A 21,379-nucleotide genomic window follows, 5' to 3' on the forward strand; every position below is an offset into this window, starting at 1 on the left:
TGTGAACCAGATTTCTGGGCTGGACTACATTTCACTGCATGTCCTTCCCTAGCTAAGCCACCACTGTTCCTGCTCTGGTGCATGGGGGATGCAGGCTGCTCAGGAAGCTTGATCTGCCTGGGTGAAGGACGGTGTTTTTCAATGAAGATACCTTTTACAGGAACTGAGGTGTAAAGGCTTAGGCATGGAGATCTGCCCTGAAATGGGGTGTTTTGTCCTTATTTTTTTCCCCCGCTGAAAATAAAATTGGCAAAATTAACAACTTCTAATTTTGCAGAAACAACATTTTGCACTAAGAAAATGCTTTAATGGGAAACTGCCCAACAAGTTACGAAACTGCCTGTTTTTTGTTTTATAACTCACATAGAAATCCCTTGATTTTGATGTTGGCCACCACTGAGAGAGAAGGCAGTGAAGGTGCAAAAGAAGACAAGTTATATGTGGTTTTGGTCAACCTTTGAATCCTACTTGTAGTGTGTTCCTCTTGGTGTAAAGCCAGCATACACAGCAGTCTTACAAAGCCCTGGGTGAGTTGTAAGGTCGTGAGTAAGTATTGCCCCTAAAAGGGATAAAATATTACACCTGAAGCAGGGTCATCCATAAAGTACTCAGTATAGAATAGTTGTACCCTATATAATCGACCCTGCATATTTCTACACACCCATTTCTGAAAATCCGGCCCTAATTTAATAGAATAAAGGGATTTAAGAAATCACTGTAGAACTGATGTTCTTGTTTTCAGTCCAGGTTCTGAAGTTAATAATCAAGAGAGTTAAGCGCTGCAAACAAGACAGAAACAAGGAATAACTCCTAATGCATCGAAGGGTTGGTCCTCTACTAACACCTAATGGACTCCTAAGAAGTTGTTCCCCCAGCGAAATACACAGTCCCGAGCACGATTACCAAAATGGTTATAATTTGAATAATTGTTTTTTATTTGAATTTTTCATAATTTCAGAAAGCTAGAAGAGTTACTACAAGGGCAGAACAGAAAAGGAAAGTACTATGAAGGCAATGTGTCATTCACCAGAGTGTTGCTTTTGCCACCACATACCCATGCCACAAGAGTGGCCCATTGCCTACAAAGCAAGGGAATGCAACTAATGAAAGATAGGACCTTTGCAGGACTGCTTTTGCTATGACTACACATTAGTGATATCAACTGGGCATATTCTTGGTCACAGGCATTTGCACAGCATCAAGAGCACTGAATACTTTCGAGCATGAGATTATATATAGCAAAAAGTAGTACTAAAGATGCTTATAATTGTGTTTAGATTTGACATCAGTAGGATAGGATAGAACTGAAGAGTTTCAGTTGGAAGGGACCTACAATGATCATCTAGTCCAACTGCCTGACCACTTCAGGGCTGACCAAAAGTTAAAGCGTATTATTAAGAGCATTGTCCAAATGCCTTTAAAATACTGACAGGCTTGGGGCATCAACCACTTATCTAGGAAGAATGTTCCAGTGTTTGATCAATCTCTCACTAAAGAAATGTTTCCTAATACCTAGTCTGTTCCTGCCCTCACGTAGCTTTGAACTGTTCCCAAATGCCCTGACAGTGAATACTAGGGAGAAAAAAATCAGCTAAGAGCCTAGGTCACTGGAGGAAGCAAAAAGCACTAAACTAGTTCAGCCCAGCAATATGGAGACAGAAGGTGATCTGTTTGCAGTGTGCCTTTGCAGTGAAAAGACGACAACTACCAAAGAAGAAAGGCTCTTTGAGTAAATCAGGAATAAATGTTCATGAACTGGCTACAGATAAATTTAGTTTGAAAGCAATTAATATACTAAACATCAGAGGAACAAAGCTCTGCAACAGCTTCTGCTTCAAAAGACAGGGAACCTCAATTATTTTTTTTTCATTTGGATGCTGTCAAATTTCTGAATTGCATTAAATGATGCAGTTTATAATGAAAAGGGATTTATTCTAACGAATTACAGACCCAGTATAGTTTTATGTTGTTTTTTCCATACTGTGGCAACAGTTATTTCCTTGAGTACAGCAGCTTTTTTTGCCCTGAAGGAAGAAGGACATCATGATTAAATCACAAAATAAAGTTCTACAGATTTGAATTAGACTTGCCATGCAACTTCATGGTGTTTTGAACAGTAATCTAACCTTTGATCCTCAAATTTCTCCTGCTGTAAAACTAGGATGATGATAATGATCTGCTTTACAATGATACGAGGATTAAATCAATAAACAATATTTGTTTAGAGGAGGTTACCTAAATGTTGAAAAATATTCAGGAAATCTCATTTGCTTTTTTCTCTATCCACCTAATCTGAAATGATTGTTGCTTCAATTCTTAGCTGGATACATGACTACAAAGATATACCTGGTAGATACAGTAAAACTCTAAGAAGTAATGTCAGCTGACACAAAATATACAAAAACATCGTGTTCTATATAGAATTTTAGTATTATGTCATAGACACATCACTAGAGATTATTCAGTGATTGAACAGGAGAGGAAAATGAGAGGTTCTGTTACCTCCAGGGTTACACTTATCAAATCTTTTTCATCTGTTGAATTTGATTGTCCTCATAAAGCAACTAAATTCTTGTTTATATAATGTGTTGCATCGCATTAGAGGTTCTGTTTTCTTCATCATCTGACCTACACCTGCATTCAGCTTTGAAATGGTAAGCTGCAGCAAATACATAGCTGTGAAATGTGGACCTATCATAGAAAAGGAGAAACATCAGAATTAAAATGGGGAATGCTGAGGCAAAATTAATGCTTGACCGTAGCCAGAGCAAGGCACGGGCTAAAATTCAGTCTGATCCCTGACCTGGCGTTGCAGCTGAGATCACTGCAACAGAAGGTCTCATAACATCTGTTCAGCATGGCTTGGCGATACTATTTTGAAGAGCAGCACAAGTGTGGTCTAACTGTAGATCCTGTATGCCTTTGTAGGACCTTAACTGTCCACACCAAACTTGGAAATCAGTCCAGAAAAAGATACCAAAATGCCAAGTGCTTTCACCCAACCTTTAGATCACACTGCAGTAATGGCAAGTGAGAAACAGCACAGTTGTCATTAATACCTTATCCTTTTTTGCCTGCATTTGACTTAGCACTGATTGAGCTGTTGACCATCCAGACTCTTGAGGAGAAATGTACACGTGAAGACAGCAAAGAAATACCGCTTTGGTTGAGCTTCTGCTGGTGTACGCTTTCAAGAGCAAACAGGACACCAAGGGGCCTTGCTTATAATAATCCTAACAGCTTTTTTTTTTTTAGCTGTGAATATACCACATTCCTTGCTTCTGTAGTAAGCTCCGGATACTGGAAACTTCAATATATCTCTCAATCTGTCCTGCAGGTTTAATGTTACAGGTTGAAGTGTATGAAAAATAGCTGATTGCAAATGGTGTCCTGAAGCACAACTGTAGGCTGATCACAATAGGCAAGTGCAAACAATTTGACTGAAGCTGTTTTGCCTGTACTGGAGAAAAGTTGAGATGTGTAACTCTACAGATTCTTTGAACCCTTAAACAGTTTGTTGTTTTATTGCCTTTTGGATAGCGACAATGGTTTTAGAGGTCAAATCTTTTCCTACAGATATTTCTGTGCTAGGCTTCAAGTAGGCAGCAACATTAATCTCCTGTGATTCAACCACTGCAGTTAACTCTGATTTCCCTGTCTCTGCCAGGGTAAATGTGACGATGACCCTTTCTATTGACCAGCATCACCTGTAAGGTTGTCAGGAAACAGCTGAAGCAATGGTTCCTCTTTTCTAAGCTAATCTCAATGAAAATGCACTAAGGTGGACCTCTTAAGGGACCTCTTAAATTGAGATTCAACTATTATTTTTTTTTTTTTTTTTTTTTTTTTTTTTGGAAAGTTGACTCATCCAAATAGATTAACATGTTTACCTGCATCGTGCCTAGGGGCTTATTCTAAATAACACTGATCACTTAAGCCTCTGAAGAAATAGATTAGTCATCCAGGTTTACAGAATATGTGGAAGAGACAAGAAAAGACCTACTATAAGTGTATTATATGACAAGATTACTTTCTATATCATAGAATGGTATAACGGGTTGGGTTGGAAGGGACCTTTAGAGATCATCTAGTCCAATCCCCCTGCCATGTGCAGGAATATCTTTAGATCAGGTTGCTCAAAGCTCTGTCCAACTGGCATTAAGCAATTCCAATGATAGGGCCTCCACAACTTCTCTGGGCAACCTGTTCCAGTGTGTCACTACCCTCATCATAAAAAATTTCTTCTTTACATTCAGTGTAAGTCTACCTTCTTTCAGTTTAAAACCATTACTCCTTTTGCCTGTCACTACAGGCCCTAGTGAAAAGTCTCCATCTGCCTTTCTTATAAGCTCCCTTTATATATTGAAAGGCCACAACAAGGTTTCTCCAGAGTCTTCTCCAGGCTGAACACCACCTCTCTCAGTCTTTCTTCAAGGGACAAGTGTTCCAGCCCTTCTGGACCTGCTCTATCAGGTCCGTGTCTTTCTTGTACTGGGGACCCCAGAGCTGGACACAGTACTCCATGTGGGGTCTCACCAGAGTGGAGTAGAGGGAGAGACTGACCTCCCTCGACCTGCTGGCCACGCTTCTTGTTTTGCAGCCCACGATACAGTTGGCCTTCTGGGCTGCATTCACACATTGATGGCTCACGTCCAGCTTTTCAATCACCAGTACCCCCAAGTCTTTCTCTGCAGGGCTGCTCTCAATCCATTTATTCCCCATTCTATATTAATACTGGTGATTGCCCTGCCCCAGGTGCAAGACCTTGCACTTGGCCTTGTTGAACTTCATAACACTTGGACAGGCCCACTCCTCATGTCTGTCAAGGTCCCTCTGGATGGCATCCCTTCCCTCAGGCATATCAATGGCACCACTCAGTTTGGTGTCATCTGAGGGTGCACTCAATCCCCCTATGTCTCTGAAGACATCAAATAGTATTGGTCCCAGTTTGTACCCTTAAGGGATCCTCCCTCTCTCTTTCTGTGCTGCTTGTCACTTCAAATTTAACCTCAGCTTCATTCTCTTTGGAGTCTCCTCTTTTCTCATTCTTTCAGAAATGCCTGTTTTCTTTTGCAGAGTGGGTATGGACTACAAAAGGATCACATTGCCTTTGCTACAAGCCCTACTCATTGCATTTTCGCATTCTGACCTGTTAATTTCCCTTGTCTAATGTGGAGGTCTCTTCCCACTTCTGTGAAGCCCCGTGTTTCTCCAGTGCTATGAAAAAAGCAATACAGGAAGAGATATCGACATATTAGATGCTGTTTAAAATTATATATAAAGTAAATAGATATTGCTGCCCTTCACTTTCTGTGTTTCCAGAAAGGAAGATCTTCTAACTGGACGTAACTTCCATTACTGCATTCCCTAGCCATAAGTTGCAAGTCATTATATAGTCTAAACCACATGTACTTATCCTGTATTTGTGTTCATTCATGCGTATTAGTTTCCAACTTTATTTAATATTTTGCTTGCACGAGAGATGGCCTGGCTGCCTGCTTCCTGCTTTTGCCTGGGGTCTAAAGAAGCAAGTCTTAAACCCTTCTGCGATGATGAGTTTGGATCAGCCCCCAGAGAACATCCACACAGCAGGCAGGACAAGGCTGAGCTCATGTCAACATACTCAATGGGTTGTGCCAAGGATGTAGTCTGGGGCAGCGTGAAGGCTGACTGGTGCTGCTTGGGAACTTAGTTAAATGCCCAGGTTACTTGCCTGAACTGATCTTTTTGTCATGAGCCGCAAGATAAATTCCTAAAGTAATTTTAAACTCAATGTGTGAAATGCAGTTATACCTTATGACAGCAGCAAAGGTGCCCTTGAGACCTTTCTTCTCTTTGCCCCTCAATTTTAAAAAGTCATAACACTGCATGTTGGGAGAGAGATAAAGTCAAAACACTTCTGAACTGTACTATAGTATTGTACATAGTGTATTCTGCACTAAAAGATCATTTTAACATTGTCAACTTAAAAGCTCAAGTGTGCAATTCTATTTGGACAAAAATTCTTGCCATTTCCAGATGACTGAGAAGGTAATGGAGCATCACTTTTTTATGTTGACTATTATTTACTCAAAGCTACCAGTGAAGAGAAAATATGAAAAAACAGATCATGACTATTAACATATACATTAATTTTAATGAAAAATTATAGCAACGTATGATAATAGATCTTATGGTAAGCCCACAAAACTCTAGAAGGGCATGAACTAACAAAGAGGGTCTCTTTTCAGGACTTAATAGGTGTGTTCCAATTAGTGCATAAAATGAGGCTTGACACAATTGTCCTTTCACTGTATACTGTCTGTCCACATCTGTAGTTTTGTGTTCTCATGCAGATAAAATATCTTAGTTTTCCAAGCGGGAAAATGAGCAGCCTTAAAAAAAAAATGGCATTAACTTATCCACATATTCCTGCAGCTTTAAAAATGAAACATTACCTTTGTTGGACATACAGAAAATTGCACAATACCATATGAAAACTGATTGTGAAAATACAGTTGTTATACAGCCAGTTGGGAAATGTTAAGGTTGTTATTATTTTTTTATTACTATCATATGTAGCTCTGTTTTCCAAAGTGCGTATGCATTTCTCCCTGCTCAGTGCCTGAGGTAAGATCAAGAAGGACTGAAAAGAGTTGTTAGAAAACTGCGTATACAAGGCACAGACAGATTATCATTAAAGAAAGGAGGACTCCTTGTTCCTCGTCTGGCAGCAGGGATGTTCCACGAAGGCCCTGGAAGAGGAGGCTGGTGTGGGTAGTGACCCACTGGGTGAGAGGCGGGTGGTGGTGGCGGTACAGCTTCTCGGGGACCAACGCAGCCACAGCGTGCCTGGGGGGTGTCTGACTCGTGATCTCTGGATGGTGTGCTATCATACATCCTAATGTAGCAAAATAATACAGAAACGCCTTTCCTTTTTGCTCACAGTTCTAACCTGCTGGGGGAACTCCATCTCCCTGCTGGGTTAACTCCTGCGTATCACGCATCGGATTCCAACAATGTTCCCCTGCTTCTTCACAGCCCTTCCATAGAGGCTCTCAGCTTGGGCCCAGGTGGCTGTTTTACCTTGTGGGCATGAACAGTGAAGATAAACCTGAAGACAATTCAGCGTGTGAGCAGTCCCACTGGAGCACCAGGGCTGCGTGGTCTGAGTAAATGCTCACTCATGAGAAGCACAGTTGCACGTGCTGGGTCCAGGTCTCACTGAGGAACACTCTTAAGTACATTATTATTATTATTATTATACAAATCTCATTGTCCACCAGCGAAAAAAAAAAAAAAGTCTTTGTAACTGGTTTAGTTTGTTCACTCTTTCTATTTAATTTCTCTCTCACCCAGCCCACCTCCCCTCCCCAATACATGATAAATTTGGAAAGGTCACAGTATTAATTATTTTCAAGTAAGTGTATATATTCTTTTCAGCATCAGTTCACCAGATCCTTGGGGAAAATGACAGGGTCAGCTTCTATTTTTAAAAGTGCAATGATTTTAACACAAGAAGACAGAGAGTAGAAATCAAACTGCTCATCAGGGACTTTTACTCACATCTAATACATCCCTTCCCTCACACTCTCCCTCCTTACTTTTGCTCAGAGGCACTTTCTGACACCAGAAATAGCACATTGCTGATCACAGGGTTTGGATGGGCTTTTTTCCAAATTCTAATACACAAAATAGTATCAGATGTGCTAGCCTGAGTTTCAGTAGTCCAGGGAGCCTTAGGTGCACTACCTGGGCAACTAAACGTGTGGAAGTAATTAGTGGGAAACCCATGAGCTGCAATGGAGCAGCTAAGGTTGTGACTTAGTATCTGATCAGTGGCTTCCAAGTGATTGGTTCTGTAGATCTTTGAGTGACACAGGTTTAATTTGACTTAAATTTGGCTGTCAGTTAGCAATGCAGCAAATTCTGTTTTCTCTGTGGGCTAACTTGAAATTACGTGAAATAGCGAGCGCAGATTCACTCAGTCTCACTGTGCCTCATCCATAACCATCCCCTCTCAAGCACTCATTATTCATCTCAACTTCTGTATCAATAAAAAATGAACTTCTTATATGTAAGATAAGGTTAACCTCAAAAGTTGCCTCGCCATTATGTTTCCAGCTAATGATCCCTGGCTCTCAGTGCAGTATGTCCTCAAGCACAGTTACAACACCCAGAAAGCTCTTCCATGACGGGGTTCCTGTGCTTTTCTACAGAATACATGAAAGCAAGATGCTCCAAGCGATCATCGCCTCAACAGCAAGCCCATGGCTATGGGGGAGCTCCATGTTTCTCGGGTAAATGCTTAATACCTGCTTGCACGTAACGCGAGCAGGTTTCTGTCATGGTGAAAGGAAGGTAGTTGAAGCTGTCATTAAAAATCTGTTTCGGGTGGTTGCATGGGTGGAAGTTTGAAGAGAGACAATGCAAGCTTGACAGGGAGCTGTGAGGGGAATAAGACACTGAGAGAGGGAAGAGAAGATGAAACAGAAAATCTGCATAACTGCGTTAACTGTATAACTGTAAAAGACTGATGCACTGAAAGCCTAAGCATGCCGACCCTGCCCAGCTAGCCCTGGCAACTGGGGGGCAGCGCCAGCCCAGATGTCATGGTACTTGGCTATGGCCTGCATTTTTGGGGGCCTGCCCTTTGGGGAGGGCAGCCCTAGGCACCCATAGCGAGAGAACAGGGAAAACAGAGTCTCTTCCTCTACTGTCTCCTCCAGCTTCCCCCTGAACATCACTCGGTCTCAGGCAGTTTAGTGTTTTACAGTCGTTTAAGCTTTGTCATTGAGGTTTAATGTCTGCCTGGCGTGATGTTATCAGCCCAGCAACAGTCCAGCTTAAATGGTGTGTCTCTCTCCTCCTGGAGGAGAGCCGAGGAAGGAGGAGAGGCGTGTGCCCCAAGGCATCCCACCCGAGGGACTCCCTGCGACTGGAAAGAAATTCATCATTTTATTGCCTCAGGTCAGTGCAGAAGGCAACGGCAAAGACAAAACTTTTTCTCTGGGGGTTCCTCGACCATGAAAGTGACTCAGGGCCTGCTTGAGAGTTAATTTAAACGTGTGCTGTGCAGGATGAGTTTTAAGGCTGACGCTTCCACGATATTCCACATTGATTTATGATAGCTGGAAGCTAACAGCACAGCTGCAGTCAACCAATGCTGTTTTGCAATTTTCAGGGCAATTCCCAAAGCAAAAAGGTTAGGTTATGTGCAGAGAACTAAAAATTAAGCCATATGTTCTCAGTGTATTTAGAAGATGCAGGAGTAAATAGCCTACTGTGGCATCTCACATTCGAAAATAGAGGACTGTGAAAAATGCAGGCCAGATGATTTCTGTGTTGGGAGGCACCAGCCTCCTGTGACAATTCTCAGCTAAGCATGAAGCCCAGAAAAGCTGACTGCTGGGAAGAAGATAGCTTTTCCTGAGGCGTGGAATTTACAGAAAGGAATGAGAACAACTATAGAGTAGCTGAGGTGATGCGAATGCTGGTGACGCACGGGATGAGGGTGTTACTACTGCTCCTGTTCTGAAAGGAAGGGGAACAGACGGAGGGATGCGTTGCACCCTTTTTGAGTGAAGCTCATTCCTCAGTGTCAGATAAAAACAATTATTTTCACTGCTAATACACAGTGGCACAGCAGATGAGAGCTGCAGATTAATGCTAGGCATTAGCTATTATTTTGGTTTTATTACAGTGAGAAGTATTTACCCAATATCTGACTGAGCTCCTTTTCAGGAGTGATTTTTGTCTTGATTTCTGCAACAATAAGGAAGCTAACTATGAAAAAAACCCAACCCATGCAGCAACTTCCAGCTGGCAACTAATGATCCACCCTCCAAGACTGATTTAACTTTGCCCTCTTGCATTTTTTTGTTAACTGGTGGCAGCTGTGCAACAGCAGGCAGTGGGAAACAAATGAAACATTCTCGGTGTTCAAAGAGAGAAATGTACATTGGTCTCGCATATGACTGGAGACGAAGGAAGTACATTTAAGGAACTGCTTCCAGTTCCCTGCCATGGTGCTCCTGAATTGTTGTACAGTCTTTTCATTTCCTGCTGCTAAGAAACAGCCTGCCTTGCTTCAAAATTGTCCTAACACATCTTCCCCTCGTAGACAGATCATCCCACACTGATCTTTCCTTATAAGAGATGATTGACTGGATCAAAAGTAAACCCCATATCGGGAAACACGCATTCAGAAGTATTTCCTTTGTAGCTGAAAGAGGCAGCTGCTGGAAGGAAAGAATGATTTTAGACAGCTTGCTACATTCCTGTGATATGCAAGCACCCCGGTTTTATTTTTGCTAATCAAAATTTTCTACACAGTAAGCCTTTGGTTTTTGCCTCAGCACACCCACAGCAGCGTGACTGGCTCATAAGCCTTTGATGCTGCAGAATACTCAGTTCTCAATAACTGCTTGGAGCACTTTGAGAATATAAAACCAGCCTTAATTGTGTGTGTATCTGTGGAAGCCAGGTTGTCGGCACAGGTAATTGTGCATGTGATTCTGTTTGTGAGACATATGGAGGCACCCAAGGCTCTGTACTGAGTTCATGTGTTGTAGGAGCCATATCTTTCCTCTGGCATCCGTACTCTTGCTATTTGGGATGTGCTCCATGTGTAAAGATAGTGCCAAAATGTACTTGTGATCCCTGTTATAGCCTGCTCCAGTGACGACAGCACCGTCAGATCATCTCATGGAACTCAAGGACTTCAGTCAAAGTGCTCAGAGAATAAAGAAGCAAGACAGATGCTGCTGTTGAGAAGTTTCCGTAAGAATTGCAAAAGGTAGGGGGAAGGAGAAGAAGTTACTGTTTTGCTTCAGCATTGGAACTTTTCAAATGGAGCTCTCTATCTTTTTCAGCATCAGCTCAAACTAGACTTTGGAAATGAAGTCCTGGCCTTGGGGAAGGCAATAGTACGGTTTCCGTCTGATTTCAGGGAGGTTTCATGGCTTGCCTGAGATCTTTCCCTCAAACTCCAGTAGATTCATTCCTTGTTTAAGAACTTTAGGTTAGATGCACCAGACAAAGAATGATCTCAGGCTGTGGCAAAACTGGAATGTATTTGGCTGTTACATTCAACTTTTCCCTTATCTAGACTCCATAATAATATAATGCTGCTGTTGATAAACACTAAGGGTAGGCTCCAGCATACACTGAGCAAGAAAGGATAAAGGGGGTTTATTTGCTTTATAATACTGTAATGGACATAATAAAGAAAGGAAATAGAGAATAACCTCTAACATGTAATGTAATAAAAAAGATAAGGCATTTTCATAAATTATGCCTATTTTCCAAGTTTCTTACTGTAAAACACTTTCAAAACTTCCAGATTGGCCATTATCAAACTTTAGAGTCAGAGCTGTCAACACAGAAACATTAGGAAGTTTACTTCTGTGTACTGAAAATGCTATTTACAGGAATAAGGGACCTGAACTGCATCTAGGCATTTTAGAAGTGTTAGAATTGGCCTTGGTCCTCATGAGACAAAATTCATTATCTATTTTGGCATGTAGCTGAACTGAAATTTTAACAGGAAGGACGCAGAAGTCCACAAAAACTGTAATTGCAGTGAACATTTGTGTTCAAGGGGATCTGTCACGAAAATGGTAAGTATTTGCAAATGGCCTCCTCCTTTACGTTATTCTCAAGGTCATGAAATCCCTTCCACTTCTCGTCCCTCTTTTCTCCTCCCTCCCCCCAAATGTTTGAGTATTCTTCCTGTAAATAGATGGCAATACCTTTGGCAACCCTGCAGCATACACATTAACACCCAGCGTGTCCTCAGAAGAACACAAGCAATTTCAGTAAGCAAATGTTTATCTGTTCTTCCCATCTAGCAATATATTATCTTGACTGCAACTGCTTTCACCCCAAGACTCCAGTGACATCATTTGGACAAGCCTCGAATGCCCTTCTCCCAAAGACACATCTATAGGACTGGTAATCACTGTGGCCAAGAATGCCTGACAGATGCAGAGGAAAATAAATTTTTAAAATATATTTCTTACCTGCTTATTCATAAGTATGTAGATAATTGGATTGCAAACAGTGCTGCTTTTTGCTAGGATGGAAGGTATGACGCTTGCAACTGGACTCACCACACCTGGCTTACCAAATGTTGCAAGTAATGCTATAACTCCATAGGGAATCCAACACACGAGATAACAGATAACTGTAGTGATTACCATGAACAGTACGTGGTATTCTCTTTTGCGGGCAGCATTCTTGTGGATTTTTCCAACCTAGGGAAAAGTGAAAAAAGGTAGGCTTTAAGAAGCTGAGTTGTTAGATTTATTGCTTTAGCAAACTGGGACTATTGGTCTTGGGTAAGCAACGATAATCGACATTATAGTTCTAGAACCAAAACAGAGCCAAACCCAAAAGTGAGACAATGCAGTGGGAATACTTTAATTGTCTCCGCCAGGGACTGGGGAAGCCCTGCAGACATCATGGTAGTTTACCATTTTGATAAAAGGGACTGACTCCTGATAATCATCAAAATCAAGGTTTTTTTTTCTCTTAAAAAGGTGTGCCAAATAGTGACATAGTTCAGCTATTGTATTGGGCTTTTGGGGAAATGGAGAGGACCTGGGTAAACAGGAGCACAGATTTAAATGATCGGTTTCAATGTGATGGTACAATGGCTCATCTTGGTATGATGAATTTACCAGTAGTTAACAGCCTGTAGGCAAACCCAATGTGCTGTGGAAGTATTTAAAGCATTGTCTCTGCTTCTCCTTTGAACTGTTCTGGACTAATGCATCAAGCCCTTTTGGAGTCCAGAGCTCTAAGATGGAGGTTAAACCTTAAGATAACAGCCAATTTTTATTTTTAAGCCTTGGTGTGAATGCATTTCTCTGCAAACAACTACAGAACCCTTTCCAGTGTCTTTGTACTGCTGAGCACTTTGGTGATAACTGTGAGGGAAAAGTTTCATTCTCTACAGAACACGCCCATTCAGTGCCATGCACAAGCATTATTTTAAAGCAGATTTCCCCTGCAGTAGCTCTGTGAGATGGCCATTAAGTTTGATCCAAAGCCCATGGAAGTCAGCACAAGATTGGGCGCGTATAGATCAGGTTTGGGCACCTAGACTCATTTTACAGGGATTATGGAAACGTTCTTAGGAAACATTGAGAAACACTAACTCCAGAATAGCGTGGTTGGTCTCCCTAAGCGTCTTTGCAGCCATCAGAGAAAAGCGAACTCTTAAAGGCGGCTAATTTTGGAGCCAGTATCTCTCTCCGGTGACTCTAGATGGAGCCTCAGCACATTGGTCTCCTGAGGTTATGGTTAATTCCTCAACTTCCCCCAGCATCTGTTTAGCAAACCCAGATGTGCCAGCAGCATTTCAGGAAGTATTCAAATGTTTAAAGTATATCGGTTGAGTCTTGTACTCAGACAAATGTAATTTATGTCCACTTTAAGATCTTTTTTCCTCCTGAATGCGGTGCTTGAGAGAAAACTGCACCTGAGGGAACTAATCCCATGTAAAGCTACAAACATAAATAAGCAAAAAGGCAGCTCCCTGGAATGCAATGCATCTAAACGTTACCTAACCAAAAAAAAAAGAGAAGTTTGAAACGAATGGGTTTAAGCTGATGCAGGAGAACACTGATGTGCACTACTCTGTAAGTGAACAGAACACAGTTAAAGGTGGAAGCCACTAATCACCCGAGTCAAATGTCGTCTCCTGCTGCCTGGTGTACAACTTGCACATGCTAATGCAGTGGAAATCATCAGAGCTTTACCTGCCTTTTTGTGGTGTGGGTGCTTTTGCATAACATATGTGTTTATGTATCATACTGCGAGTTAAAAACATATATAATAACTGGGTAAGTACACATGCAAAGCAAAATAATATGGTGACACTGTTTGTTTTCAGTTAATTACGATTCTAGCCTTCTAGAGTGGTTGGTTCTATCTGGAATTTCAGTAGAAATGTTCCTGTTGAAAGTAAATAAAACACATACCAACTTAGTCTGCCAAAAAATAAAAAGTATTTTTCCTGTCTAGTCTTCCAATGATTTTCTGCAAAAAGGCAATTACAAAGTAAAATCCATCCTTTCTGAAAACACTGGGGACTATTCTTTTTTCTTTTTGCAAGAACAGAATTCATTTATCTCATAATTACTTTAGCTTGAAAAAAGGATTAATAATAGATAATGGTCCTATCCTGTATTGCTTATTTGAACTAAATTTTTCATGACTAATAGGAATTTTCTCTGATTAAAGAATCCAGGATCCCATGTTAGCTGCAGCTATGTTACAAGTTTAATATTAACTGAGGAATGCAAAGCCCCAGCTAGCCATGGCACTCACGGTTAAAGATCTTTGATAAAGGCAAAAGCATCAGTCAGCACATTTTCCCTCCATGTTTAGATAATACCTCTCTCCTGAACAGTTTGCAAGAGTTTACCCTCAGCAGAGAAAAAATATAGAACAGAAAGAAGGGAAGGAAAGATGTGTAAAACTGAAGTGACCGTGGATGGGATTTTGGTATGTATCCTTTTATTTTCACGTCTTTAGCCTGTTTCTTTAGGAAGGGAAGCCTGTGTCAATATGTCACTGTGTCAATATGTCAATATGTTAATAAATCTGTCTGTTGGTCCCAGTATCTTCCTTGCAAATTTGATTGAGGTTTTGAAACATACTAGGTGGACAGAGGTCTTTGACACCGAGTTCTTCACATATCACTACAGCAGAAGGACCCTTAATGTTCTTATCAAGAAGAAAAACGCAATGCAAAATGAACTCAAATTTGACACCAGAGAATACACTCTGAATTAAGTTCTGGTTTGATTTTTTGGGGTATTTTTTTCCTCTCATCTTCCTCTTCTGATAATTAAAAAGAAGAAAGCTCTGATCACAGCTGTTCTTCAAATAGGACATTCATAATGTGCCTCCAGGATCTATTAAGGGTGACCTTCCGCTGCAGTCTTCTATAATTGAGTTTAAAAACTCATTTGTCATGAGACAAACCTATTGGAAAGAAAACTTGGTTAGTGGTCATGCTCACAGAGTCTTTCTCTTCCATGTTTACACCAACATCGCCAATTGTTTTTATTTTTATGTGCCTCATCTTATAATTCTTCTTATAATTCTATAATATGATTTACTTACAGTCCAGATCCTGGGAACAAGCAAACTAGAACTTCAGAGTTTTTTGAAAGTACTTTTTTTTTTCCAAAAGTACATTTCTATTCTCACTGTTGCAGAGAAAAGATTAAAAGTACGGAATTGCAGTAAGAAATGGAAGCAATGGACCAGAAATAAGGAAAGATCATAAAGCAGGTCATTCCTTAATGACTCTAAATCCCAGGTGACCTGGATTTCCCAGCTTTCCAGAGAGGACAAGGATGCGATGATGAGTCCAAAGGACAAGTGACCTCTAGAGGCATCCCTTGAACCCCAAATGTACTTAATGCTTCTCTAGGTTTTTATTTGATGTCCAGGGCTGCTGTAGCTGTTAACTGTGTTTTTATGCTTATGTAACTCATCTGCTTCCTCAGTGTTAGTGATCTCACTTTTTCTTGGTGTTCTGGCCACCAGAAAAATGCAGCATCAAAGTTACTGTTTTAATTAGATATGGCCCCGGATGAAGACAGCATGCTGATGGCTGGCTTGCCTTGATGCACAGGACACGTGAGGTGTGCTGGAGATGTGCTTGCACAACTGTGCTCCGCAACTGGGAGAAGCCGTATTGCTTGGTGCCTCTGAGCATGCTGTTGGGCTGTTGTGTGACCCTCCTTCCCCTAGCCTTGTGCCACATCTTGGGAAAGGCAGATGAACTGTGTGATCTTGTTTGATAAGCTACTTCTGTCTCTCCAAGTCACTTTAGCCCAAACATGGCTGCTTTGATAGTGATGAAGGCAAGCGGTGGAGTCTCAGGGTGGTTGTGGTATCACTCTGGTACATCCTGGGATACGTTGACAATGGAAGAAATGCCAAAGGATTTCAAGAAGTGTTAGACTGCTCTGTAGGAAGTTCCCCCAGACTTTTGTTTTTGAAACCATGTACTATATGTATCTACACTCTCTCAGTTTCATTGTCTTTGCAGGTTTGCAGCCTACCTTTAGAAGGTGTTATCTTTAAAACATCTCTTTTTATAGGTGCTGGAAGGCCTCCAGCAAAATATAGCTCGAGTTGATGTAACCTACAGAAAGGCTACAGTTCAGCAGATGAAAAAGCAACAGGCAATTTAACATTAAAATGATGCTATTGCTTATTTTAAAGCTACTGGACAATTTAATGCAATTGCCACACTGTATTTTCAGTAGTTAAATGAAGTGCCTACCAGAACCTCCGAGGGACTGGACAGCCAGCTGATAATAGAAGAGCATCAGATGGTAGTGAGAAAAAATAGATTCAAATAATGTTCTAGAATAGCCAAGTTTGTAAAGCTCAATCTAAATGTGAAGATGTAAGATATATATATAATATGCATTTAAAATACCTAGAAGATGTAAACCACATCTTAAAAATGACGCAAGAAATACTGGCCCATTGGGATCAAAAGGTATCTATTTAGGATGGCTGGAAAACACGTCTTTGCTGTAAACTCAGTTTTTTTCTCTGGGACAGAGGCCATCTCCTGCCAAATTTGGAAGTCCTATTCTAATGTAGAGAAGGCATTATATTTAAATAAAGAAGGGGAGGGGTTTTTAATGAGAAAATGGCATGTCTCCCCTACTTTCATCCTGGGAAGTAGTAGAAGTGTTTTGATTTTTCAGAACTCAGCTGGAGGCAGCTACAGGCAAGCCTGTGTAATCTCAGCTGCTGAGCATAAGACTGGCACAATTAGGTCTTGTCTGGATTTGCCCTGTAGCCAAGCTGCATCTTGCGTACATACCCAATACTCCCCTTTCCACTCAATCTGGCATGCAAGACACCACTAGTTAGATGACTACAGCAGCGTGCTGAGCAGATACCTGAGATGGGACAGGCCACAGAACATGTGAGAAGCCGCAGGGGTATTCAGTGAGGATGATGGCAGCAGTAGAAATGTCCTCAAAAAGGGCCTGAGTGACACGTTGCTTGGTTGACCTCAAAGGCTGCATCTGCTCCCCTCCCAGCTGACAAGAGGCAGCAGATACATCGCTCACCAAGTGACGGGCTGCGGTGCTATTGCATTCATTGGAAAAGAAAATGGGGAGCTCCACGCAAAGCACGGAAAATTTCAAGAGCACTGGTCAAAGTCTGGAGGGGTCACAAACCACTGAAAATAGGAGCTTACAATAGGAAATGGGGGGCGTTAGTAAAAAGGGATGATAACAGCTTTAGCTCTAAGTGCGGAGCTTGTTAGGTTGGAAGTTTAAGAAAAGGACCCCAAATATCTGCTGTGGCTGGTACTCTGCCAGGAACCTCAGAGAACAGCCTCAGACAGGGTGTAGGCAAACATGTAGGCCTGTCACAACAGGGACCTGGGGAAGAGCCATGACCTAGAGGAAACTTGTCTGACCTGGCAGAGAAAAGAGAACAGGTCTGTCTCTTTCCTTGCAGAAGGCTAACCAGCACCTTCCAAATACATGAACACTGTTGCACAATGGTATGACAAAGAATAATAACATCGCTATAGGCCATACAAAATGATTTCAAGGTAACAGGTTCTGGTTACCCAATTTAGGAATGCAGGGGTCACTCCAGACCTCACCACTCCCAAGCCAACCAGTCCAGTCAGCCTATTGCTGGAGGGAGCAGCCAGGTGGCAACCAGAGCTGAGCCTGTGGGCTTTTTTCAGCCTAAATGCTGGAGTTTTCCAGTCCGGACAAAACAGGATAGCAGCTCCCTGCCTCTGGTGAAGGATTTACTGCTTTTAATATTTTTCTGAGCAACCACGTGGCTCCATATGGGAGAAGAGCCCTTGTCAGTGCCCTGCCCAAGGGGATAGCCTGCCACCTCCTGTGCTTCAGAGCCAAAAGTTTGACCTACAGCATTCCCTGTTCAGCTTCCTCTGGATTTAGCTGGCCATGAGTGATGGTATTTCACCTGCTCAGAAGAAAGCACAGGCCCCAGGAAAGACCTGAAGGATGGGTGTACACAGGGGCAATGTTGTTGCATCTTGCAGGCAACTGCGAGGCCCGCAGTGCCAGAGGCACGTACCCAGGTCACACCATGAGACACTAACACGTACAACTTGTGCATACTCCCATCATCCATGGGCAAGCTGTTTGTCTTTTTTAAATAAATGTAAGGCAAGGGAGTTGGGCTGAAGTTAGCTATTAGGAAGGGAAAGCTTCAGTGATGAAGATATGACCTGATTGTTTCCATTGAATTCCCCTGTGTTTTCTTTTTTGCATTTACCCTAGTCTTTCCTCCTTACTTAATGTAGCTACGCGCTTCCTCTCATAAAGCATTTCCTTCATATTTTAGCAGCTCTCAGTCATTTTCAGTTGTGAACATCTTGAAAGGTTATGAAGAATATATGGCATCCCATTCACCTAACCACTAGATGGAGGGACTCTACAGTAAGAATCCAGCATCCAGGGTCATTTCAAGTAGGGGACATGTACACATTAAAGATCGGGGGGCTGTTTATGTGTTTTGTCCTTCATGTCAGTTTCTCTTTCTCCAACTATTTATTAAGATGGAAAATAATAGCAATTATTATACTCTGTGCATCTAAATAGTGAATGCTGTAACCATCCTTTACCTAGCTCACTCTACACAAGCAATATGGAAACAGGCTGCAAAGTGCTTTTTTTATCACGGCTGATGCATTATTCCTGGATATGTCTTTGCACATTTTACACTCAAATAACCACATTTTCTTCGCTACTTCAGAACCGCACAGTAAAGAGAAGGCTATTTATGAGCAACAGTGTTTGTTGCCAACCTCTTTAAGTGTCAGTTATAAGTACATGTTTTGACGTGATCAAATATTCAACAGTACTACCAAAACCAGAGACAAATGAAATATTCATAATCATCTGAGGGAAGTCTGCCAATCCTTGAAGATTTAGTCTACTACAGCTTGTTGAAATGCACAGAAGGAAGTTAGACTTTTTATTGCAAAAGCTACAGTAGACGAAAAAGCTGGAAAAAGATCATTCTTCTTCCTTCATGAACCAGTCAAGTAAGACAGTCTTCTCTGTTATGTTTTTAACAAAAGAAAATTAGAAATGCTCTCCATTTATTGGTATGAATAATCCTCTACCAAACCCAGGAGTGTCTTAAACTAAGCAGTGACTCAAATGTCAGTTATGATGAGCTTTCTCCTCTCCCATCCCTATGGATTCTGTCCTCAAGCAAAAACAAGGAAAAAAGCCAAAAAAAATCACTCCAAAGCATGAAAAGCTCTAAAAAGCTGTAGGAAATGGAAGCTCCAACTAATGTACTTTTCAGTGTGGGCTACCCCAGAACCAGTACTTTCTGGATTAATACTAAGAAAGATGAAATACTTTGTTTGTTGTTTAAGATAGACAATCATGGGAAAAGTGGTCTCACCAGCTTAAAAATAAATCCTTTCTTTATCAGCATTTAGGTGGCTAAGTTCAAAACAAGAGCGAATGCTGAAGAGATGTATAGTCTCTGTGGAAACCGAGACTAAACAGAAACATCTGCTTGGGTCATCTTAGAATCCAATGGGCCCTGACTCTACAAAGCATTTACACTTATATGTTCACTGGCTGAACTGAGATTTAAGCATGCACATGAGCGCTTTCCTCAGCTGGGGCCACATAATGAGTTAATAGCATCAAATACAGAAGGAGGAAGCCATAAAATCACAAAAGGGGGCTTTATAGTTAATTACTTTAAAGTCACTATTAAGTTTAGGAATTGAAGTCCATAGGAAGGCTATTTTATCAGCTGAAGTCTGGTTTTATTGGGAATTTTTGTTATTGAAATGGGAATAGTCATCTTAATGCCTCAAGGTGAAGTGAAGCTACGCTTTAAATACAAAACTTACAGTTTTGTACACTGCCCTTGAAGCATAACTCCTATTGCTGCTAATGTCAGTGAAGTTCTATTGCGGACTTAAGGAACACTATAATCCTTTTAGTTGCAGGATTCTTCCACTGCACTAGCTGAAGGGCTTTTAGCAACAATTTGACTTACACAGTGAACACATTCCCGTGCACTAAAGAAGCAGCTCATGGTGTCACTTCCATCACATACAACTCATGTTTTATCCAGACCTTCTTTCCTCATTGTGTATTTTCTAGCATCTGTACGCATGAGAAAATTACAGGTGTATTATGTATTTGGTTTGCATTAACAGTTTGGTTTTAGAAGGAGAAGTACATTAGATACCCATATCTTCCCCAAGTGGGGGCTATCTCTTTTTTTCTCTATAGCTACATACGTGCCCAGCAAGGACAACAGCTACAAAAACATGAGTGTGGGCTTCCCATGCACTGAGTTGGCAGGACACAAGCCAATTCCAGTGCAAGAGCTGAGGATGCGCTGCATTCGGCCATGAGCAACAAGCTCAGCCTGCCCACGAGTGAGCCTGTGCCCTGGGCTCAGCACTGGGCTAACACCGACGTGGGAGGTCCGCAGATGCCTTGCATCCCACCAGCTTGGAGCAAAGGCAAAGTGTGTCTACCCCTACAGCAGCGGGGACAGACAGACCCAAGTGGCTGCTCCCAGCAGCGGGGGCTGATGTTTCTTGTATGGGAAGTACAGGGCCAGGAGAAGTGTTCTACCTCCAGCACACTCTAAGGAGCCCACACCAAATAACTGTCTCATGCATAGGGATTGGCTGACTGAATGGTCCAAAGGTCTGACAGCAACAAGTAAAGCAATTTGGAAATGACAAAACCTGTGTCCAATAAAGCAAAAAAAGTGCTTCTGAGGTGAAATAGAATCACCATAAAGCTGAAGAGCCACCAGCCCTGTCAGCTCATTTAAGCAGCTATATTGTATATGGTGATATGCACTTCTCAAAAATGTTATTTCTATCTATGTCCTTCAGTAATTGTGGGAATGCACAGAGCTGTTATCTCTGATATTGTCAGTTACACTCCTATGGCACTTACCTGCCTGAAACAAATCAAAGATGTGTAGGAAATAAGATATGTGGAAAATGGAAACTGAAAGGGCAGTGAATTGTGTTTGCTATCTGGAAGATACAGCTAGTTGAAAATACCTGGCGATGAAAGAAGCATCAAACGTTATGGCCAAAGTTATTTAAGTTCTAATTAATTTTCTATCAAAAAGATGATAAAAATAAACTGTCTGCTATAAAATATTAAGGTTGTTGGAGTTTCATGTGTCTAACATGACTTACCCTATTTATACGAATTCCCTAGATAGTTTGGGAGACTGTGATAGATAGTAATCCATTCCCTTGAAGCCATCAGGCCTAATTTTCCCAAACTGATAGCAGTCACAAACTGTGTTACTTGCTTGTATTTGATTGCTTGTCTAAGTCCGGTTCTAG

General features: G+C 41.5%; 1 protein-coding gene across 4 annotated transcripts in view; it reads right to left on the reverse strand.

Moving 5' to 3' along the window:
* LOC134517337 (opsin-3-like) overlaps positions 1–21,379 on the reverse strand; it is a 102,589-nt gene that overhangs the window by 20,031 nt on the left and 61,179 nt on the right. For 3 of the 4 annotated variants that reach the window (XM_063338757.1, XM_063338748.1, XM_063338739.1), the window contains exon 4: positions 12,003–12,236. In XM_063338757.1, coding sequence (XP_063194827.1) covers positions 12,003–12,236 — 234 coding nt within the window. Of the gene's footprint in view, positions 1–7,193; positions 7,216–12,002; positions 12,237–21,379 lie in introns of those variants that run through there. The other variant, XM_063338765.1, reaches the window with a different exon arrangement.

This window comes from Chroicocephalus ridibundus, chromosome 1 (assembly GCF_963924245.1).
Source record: "Chroicocephalus ridibundus chromosome 1, bChrRid1.1, whole genome shotgun sequence".
Lineage (NCBI taxonomy): Eukaryota > Metazoa > Chordata > Aves > Charadriiformes > Laridae > Chroicocephalus > Chroicocephalus ridibundus.